Source organism: Morone saxatilis, unplaced genomic scaffold, assembly GCF_004916995.1.
Source record: "Morone saxatilis isolate NCDOM2014 unplaced genomic scaffold, NCSU_SB_2.0 Contig14, whole genome shotgun sequence".
NCBI classification, from domain to species: domain Eukaryota; kingdom Metazoa; phylum Chordata; class Actinopteri; family Moronidae; genus Morone; species Morone saxatilis.
Genome location: NW_023339696.1, coordinates 20037212 through 20045355, shown reverse-complemented (window position 1 = coordinate 20045355; position 8144 = coordinate 20037212). Strand labels below are relative to the sequence as shown.

The window sequence follows — 8144 nt, the reverse complement described above, 5'->3', positions numbered from 1 at the left end:
ACTGTACATTTGAGGCCCCGGACATAGAAAAACTTATTAGGGAGTCGGCTGTTAATATTTTCGGTTAGTACATTTTGTTTTAGGGCAAAAAATAGCGTTTCCTTTGATTGCAAGCCAGGGTTAGCTCAAACAAGTGGCATCGGCAGTCACAGGTGGCATTTCTGGTTGGCAGTTGTTGAGATTGCCAACGATTTTTCCTGAGATGCCACGGCATCTTTCGCCGTTTTTATTGGATATTTCCAGGTGGGCATCTGGATACCGAGGAACCTGCCGCTGTACGGGTTGCCGGTTCACCGTAAGATGCATTGGCACATTTCGCCGATTATGGGGTATAAACGGTTGGCAAACAAGGGCTGTGTCCGAAATCACCCAACTTACTCATATGGCCCTACTAACAAACCATATAAAACCAAAGCAGTCGTACTGTAGAGAAAAGATCCCGATGACCTGCCGAATTGAGCGATCTGAATTTGGAATTTAGAGGATCTTGGAATTTGAAATTTTAGAGATTCTGAATTTGAAAGTACATAAAAGATTGGAATTTTTTAGTGAGGCTCAAATTCAGTTTCAAACTAATAAATTCAAATTCAAATTATGCTATTCACCTTCAGTTAAACAATACAAATTCAAATTATTTGCATTCAAATCAAGTTTTTAATGCAATTATTCACGTTGGGCAATTCAGATTCAGCTCTAAAAGATTCAAATTCGTTTCTATGGGACTGACACAAATATCAGCCCATAGTCCTAATCCAAAGATAGTGGCTTTGAAACATAAAAGAATCACACCACAGTTTATACCAGATGTTACTTAATGAAATATGTTTATTACTGTTAATGCTAAAGTATATGCTCAGATAATGAAGCAAGATTACATTATAAAATTAAAGCATTGAACATTTAAAAAAAAAAAAGACAAGACAGGTACACATTTTTAATAATTCAACAAAACACTGGTATAATTTGACTTCAGTGTCTGATGATAAAAGAATAGTAGGCACTTAATTGGTAATACAATTTAATCTTAAAATATGTCTAGCTCTAGGGTGAACTCTAGTTTGGTTAACTAAAGCTAAAAGTGGCAAGTGCCACAGGTCTTACATAAACCAAAGCATTAAAATACTTCACTATTCATGGGAAAGTGCAAGGAATGTCACATTTGATTTTTAACAACCAGAAACTAGAGTCTAAGTGAGGGTTTTGCACTTAGCAGGATTACAGTTTGCCAGGTAACCTCTAAAATAGGGTTGAACAACTTCCCTGAACATTTGTTTATCAATAGCAATTATGGCTAATGACATTTAATAAAGTCAAATGAGGTTTTACAAATTCACATTCAGAACATTTAGCACATGCATGTAAGTTCATGTGAATGGAGATGGCCTGACAAATACATTGCCTGGGCATGCTCACAGCAGTCAGGATGCAAAGTAGTAGTAGTCTGACAGAGCACTACTATTTATCAATACTATGTATTTTATTTCATGTTTCACCCACTTTGTCAGATGAAATTTCTATTTCTGTTTCTCTTTGTTTCTAGATCTCTCTCCCTGGATAAAATGGTGACTCCAGGACAGCTAGTTTTTTCTCTGATGTCAGCAGAGACGGTAAAGTTGGTCACCTCACCCAAGTCAGGTAAAGCAGGTATTATTAAATGATACCTATATACATTATGTTCTGCAACGGGCAAAGAGTTCATGAGTACAGTCAAGATAGAAACACACTGTCCATATATCAGGTCAATCAATAAATGTCATGAAAATTACAGATCATTAAGAAACCCTCAAAGATACATTGTTATATGTTTGATGCTGAACAGTGAGCTGTAGCAGAGTTGCATTTTCACACATGGTTCGATCATATAAAATGATCTCATATCTGATCATAGTGTTAAAGTTGGCAAAAAGGCACACAGTAATCTCTCCTCACAGAGTACTACTGTATTACACAATACTTTTCTTTCAGTTTCAGTTTTTCATCCACATCCACTTCATCAGATGGAATTTCCATTTCTGGTTCTGTTTGGTTTGGTTTGGTTCTCTGGTTCTTCTTCGTCTCCATCTCCGGATAAAATGGCGTCTCCATGATAATTTGGTTTTTTCCTGATCTCACCAGACCTTCGCTCAGGGAGTCATGGATCTTCTGCCATGAGTCTATCTCTGAGCTCCAGAGTGCAGCTCTGGCTCTGATGAACTGTGAGAATTCAGTCTCACTGCCTTTGGACAGACTGATGCTGTCCTTACAGATGAAGAAGATATCCATTCCAAGGAAAAGAGCATTGACTGCGATGAGACCTGCCCTGGCTGACTTGGAGAGGGCAAGAGGCCTTTGACTGCTGCCTGACCAATATCTGGGATGTCTGAGGCCACCCTGGGAACATTACGTAATGCTTTACCTTCCTGGACCACCACCTTGCCAGCACTTGTAAGCAGCTCCTCACTTTTCAACATTTTAACAGCAGAGGCAGCATCAACAAGTGAATCAATGCCTTTCCCAACAACACCAACTTTACAAAGCACCTTGCCGACTCCCACAGCCACATCTTTTGGGTTTGTTTCCCTTTGGGTCACCTCCTCCAGACAATCCTGGAGAATCTGCACATCCTCCATGAAGCTCTTGAAGACTTCACTGGCTTTCTTTTGCTGTGTACGGTTTACTCCAATCTCTGTGGCAGTGGTGACAAGACTGTTGACTCCGCTGGTAACTCCCAGCCCGACCCCAGTCACCGTCAGAGCTAGAGACACTCCTAATGTTACAGGGATTAATGCCAAACCAACAATGGAAAGCACACCTCCAACTGCCCCCACTGAGCTGCCTGCCACACTGGAGATCTTTGCCCCCTTATTCATCCTGTCTAGCTGAACAGCACTCTCTTCAAGGTCGTTTAGAAACTCCAGCATCCTGGGCTTTCGCTCTGTGAACTCATTGATGAAGCCAGAACATGATTGCTCCTGGAACAAGAACACCATCCTGAAGTTTTGGTTCATCCTGATATGGAGAAAAGAGAAAATTAAGAAAGAATAAATAAGATGAGACATCCAAAAGATTAGCAGGTTACTCAAATAAATTTGTTTTAGAACAAACACTAGGATGCTATAAGGAGCAATAAAATTGCGGCAACAATATTTCATAAAATAAAATAAATTACTAATTATACTGAGGTCTTAATTCCTGCTGGGAAAGCCCAATGCCGCAAATTTATATAGTTTCAGTACATTTAAACAAAACTAAGAGTCTATGCTCTGAGCTAAATGCTAACGTCAGCCTGCCAACATGCAGGCAGGAATGATTTTTACAATGGTCTTCATCTTGGTTTAATGTGCTTACCTGATATCATCAAGCTGATTAATGTGATACAGCATCCTTTGTATGTCATCTTCGGACAAATCCACATCGAGGTCTACCACAGTTTTCATAATCATCTTCAGGTCAAACTCACAAAAGGAGCTGTGAAAGACACATTTACATTTTACATTTACTTCCTAAAATAGATGTTTTTATTTTGCAAAATGTGAATATCATTTTGAAAAGGTTTACCTTTTCTCCAGCTTCTCGCAGATTTCCTGGGTGGTCTGAATGTATTTGTCCAGCTGATATGCTAGCACTTCCACATTCTGAAGTCTGGGAAGGAAGAAGACACTTGCATCTCTTTTAAACTCGAGGAGGAGAGGGCAGATTTGGCGTGCAGCAGTGATAACAACCTGGACATTTTCAAGGCTGATCCCTTCTGGTAGATGCAACACCTGGTTCTCTGTGAACACATGAAGTGAGGTGACCGCCAGCTTCTCCACTGAATCCAGGAAGCAGTCCAGCTTCTCCAGGCCTCCCAGAGTGTCCTTTAGCACAGCAGCCAGCTCCTTCTCCAGCTCTGCACGCCTGCTGTCTGCAGTCACCTGTTTCACCTTGCTCTTCATATATTCCCAAAAGGCTTTACCTTTGGTCTCTGACTTTTTTACATGGTCAAAGTTCAGGTCAATTTGGTCAGCCCTATCCTTGATGTCCCTCATCATGTTCAACTCTGACTCCCTCCCAATTATCCATTTAGAGATCCTCTCACAGAATCCTCTCACAGAGTCAATGTAGATGAGAGTATCTGCGGTGTAGCAGCACAAGGCCTCCTGTAGCTCCTTTCTGGAAGACAAGACGACATCCTGTTTGTGAGATTTCAAAACAAATTCTGGACGATATTGTGTCTCAGACCAGACCTGATAATGTTGGCTGTCTCTTTAAATTTTATGAGTGCACAAAAAGGACATAAATACTGTATATAAGATAAACTAATTGTCACACATAAACCACAAAGCCCACCTACACATGAAGGCCTATTACATACATCAGTAGTTCCCAACCTGGGGGTCAGAATCCCTCCAAGAGGTCACAAGAGTTGTGAGATGATTGACAGGATGGAAGAGCATTAAAAATACATTAAATATGATTTTTTTTTTTTAAATCCTCTTATGTTTGCTGTTTGACTTGTAGAATAATGATACAAATGGTATGAAATAATTCAGATTACTTTATTGTCCTTTCTATTTACATATGGAACATAAAATGGAATAAATTCAGATCTATCTATCCTCTAGTAATTTCCAACTAGTAACATTGCTTTGTTTTAGGATCCACAGGCCACAAAGGTTCGAAACAATGGTTCAATGCATGTGAGTTTTAGTAATCGTTGCGTTTACAAGATCTGATCAGCAGATGTCGCCAGAGCCCACATGGTGTCTCAAACTAAGTAGATCAACAGGTTTAATGAGTCCAATGCTCATTAAATACTGTTCCACATATTATTTGGGAACAATAGTTTGCAATATAATAGATTTTAAACTGAAATTATTTTACAACGATGATTCGCGATGAATCATTGTCTTTACTGACATAACCGAAGCTAAGAGCTGCTTATTTCTCTTTTTGTTGCCATTGTTTTTAAGATACACTTATTTCTTATGGGGTGCCGTTTGTAAAGCGGCTCACGCTGAAAATAACAGCAACATTTTGTCACGTTTAGGTTCAAACAATGTTTTAAAAAACTGGTATGAATTTTTGAGGGTCACTTTTTTGCACATTTACAACAATATTTGTCAACTTAGAGATATTAAATAGATACATCTAAAGTGTTAAATCTAAATCTGAACATGCTAGAATATAAATATAAATTAATGTTAAATAAATATAAATATAAATTATAAAGTATAAATTATATATGATTAAATGTTAGATATAAAGTGTTTCGGTGAAAACTAAATATTTACTTTAATTATCAATTCAAAATGCCGGAAACCGCGATGTACAAATAAAGCTCGGGAGGACGGTCAGTTGGTTCTTGAGTTTTTTAAGTGTCACGGGCGGGGCGTAGCTCTTGCTGGGCCTTTATGCAAGGGCGAACATGACATGACATCATCCAAATTTGAGCCCCCCTTTGGTGGCTATAGTGGCTTAGGTCATAAGTCCCCCACCCTTCAATAAAAGTGACACCTAAAACTCAAAGTACTCTTCAAGGATACAGTTCTCCAAATGTGTTGTATTATTTTAGGTAGCGATGTATCACGCAAATCCATGTCAAGAGTCCAATTTCCCCCGCGAAGAGATTGGTTTTATTCGTTATTTGACACTTATAAACAACACTGACGTCCTCAAGGGCTTTTATTTTGGACTTCCGGCTTACCGCTATTTTGAAATAAATATTTAAGTTCACCGAAACATTTAGATTATAATTTAGAATTTAGCAATTCATTTAGATTAATATAGATTTAGCATTTAGCCATTTTGGATTTATTTAAATTTAACATTTAGATTTTAAATTTAAATTTAGATTTAAGATTAGATTGTAGCTAGTTTAGATTAGCAGTTAGATTTAACATTTAACATTTAGTGCTAAATTTTAATAATTTGATTAAGCTATTTTAAAATATCTCTAAGTTGACAAATGTTGTTGTAAATGTCAAAAAAGTGGACCTTCAAAAATTCATACCATTTTTAAACATGTTTTTGAAGCTAAATGTGACAAAATGTTGCCTGTTATTTTCAGCGTGAGCCGCTTTACAAACGGCACCCCATAATTTCTAGGATCAGGTAGGCCTATGTAAGTGTGCACTAAAAGGTCGGCTTTATTGAATATCATATTCAACAAGTTATTGTGTTCTTTATTGGAGTTTCTGACATCCCAATATCTGTCCACATACTTGTTTAACACTTTGCAGTTACTATTAGCTTTTCTCTCATTTTCTGTGCAGCCCAAAGGTACAAACTCCTTACCTGGCTGTAGACATGTTTCCTCCTCTCGGTATGTTGTCTTCAGATATGCTGATATGCCTCAATCAAAAATTGTGGACAAAACTTCGGTAGGTAAGTGTGCACAAGTGTGTTTGGTTTCGTTTCCCTTTCTCCACGTAACCAGACTGAGTTTTATCACCTGAGTTTTATAACAGCACAGTATTATTGGCACACCTTTGCTCGGAAATATGGATGTTGATGATAAGACCCAAAGGTTTATGCTCCTAAAGAATAAAACATATGTTGGCCTACAAGTTGGTGGAAACAATTTTATAAATGTAAAGTCTTTATTAAGTTACTTACTTTTTTTTAAATTTCTCAAATGTGTGACAATGGCAGAAAACATACAACTGATTGTGGGAAAGCTGTACTGCAATGTAAACACAGCTGTATGTTCATTTTCACTTTTTTAATTTTTATCAGTAACCTTAATTTTCATTTTTAATGTGTCCATTTTCTACAAAGAAATAGTGTACATTAATATGGTTAGTGTTAATTATAAGGTTATTCACCAAACTGGCTATACCTAGAGTACTAAGGCTTTAGAAAGTTGCTGACACAACAACTTCTACAAAAACAGTTTTTGTTGTTCAAAAAGAGCAAGCTTAAACCAAGTTTTTTGAGTCAAGATAGTCCGGACAGAGCTTTATAGAATAAAATGTGTCTAACTCACAGGATTATTCATAATGAAGTTCCAAAGTACCTCTGCAACTAATTTACCAAAGTTAGTGAATACGGTAATTACACCACACAAGGGAGTACAACTGATTTGATTTGGTTCAAGTGCTGTATGTATCTTGGTAACTTACGACCAACTATGTCGCAGATTCTGGTGAAACTGAATCATATTTTATGGAGAAAATGTTTTCTGGTTTTCCCATTATTTCCCCTCTCCTCCCTCCTAGCTGTCCTTGCTTTCTCCTACTTTAGGCCGTGCCCAGGTGAAAATAAATGTAGTGCTTCCAGGAATGTTAAGGGGAATTTACAAACAAGAAACTAGTAGTCAGTATGTCTAAGACAAAAGTAAAAATTAAAGTAATGTCCTGAGCTGACACGCTGAAAGTCAGGGTCAATACAGGCATTTATTAATTGTTATCAGTATTTTTTTATATGAAGATGTATTGCCTGTAAAGCAGATATTTGCTTCCAGAATGATACCTGTTAAAGTGGCCTTTCTTATATTTGCTCTTTGGAACAGCTGTCTGGAGGAAATCAGACAAATGCCTGACCATATATGACTCAGGGACCCTGTAACTGGTTTGACATCTACACTTTTATATAAAATGCCTCTAGGCCTATGAACTAGAGATTTGGGTCGAGGATGTTACAGTTTTTCAAGTTAAGGGTGAAAAGAAAAACAAATGCTGGGTGACATAAAACATCAATAATACAAGTTAAAATAAGAAAAAAAAAAGGCCATGTATTTCCAGTATCTCCACATCATACATTCATACCAGGAAGCTACCCAGTACAACCTCAGCTCCACTGAACCATTTTTTCGCTTAAGAGCAGTTGGGTTAAGGCGAGCGCTTTGCACCACATGAGAATTGAGAGCTGGGTTGGAATCCTTAGTACAACAACATTGATCATTTTCACACCACGTTTACTTTGATGCAGCCAAGCAGGGCCGCTCTCTTTCAAATGCCATCTTTACTGTTTAGCTGTAGCGTCCATTAAAAAGGAGAACTTGCCCAGATATGGTGTAAGAATGAGAATTGTCAGCAGCTTGCTGACATTATTTGCCATCTGCACAGTAAAAAAAAAAGATATCAGTTCCTGTGGTTTTAAAATAAATGCTATCATCAAGCTTCCAGCCTTTACTGCTAACTGCATAGAAAGGTGGCTTTATGTCCCTCACACCAATTTTTTTT

The 8144-nt window shown here is 37.7% G+C and overlaps 1 protein-coding gene across 1 annotated transcript in view; it reads right to left on the bottom strand.

The window, feature by feature from the left end:
• Window positions 1-1834: 1834 nt before the first annotated feature.
• Window positions 1835-8144, bottom strand: part of apol (apolipoprotein L) — an 11209-nt gene continuing 4899 nt past the window's right edge. Inside the window, 4 exon segments of the mRNA XM_035655732.1 lie at window positions 1835-2327; window positions 2330-2988; window positions 3328-3447; window positions 3538-3893. Of these exon segments, the coding sequence (XP_035511625.1) occupies window positions 1936-2327; window positions 2330-2988; window positions 3328-3447; window positions 3538-3893 (1527 nt within the window). The 3' untranslated portion in view covers window positions 1835-1935.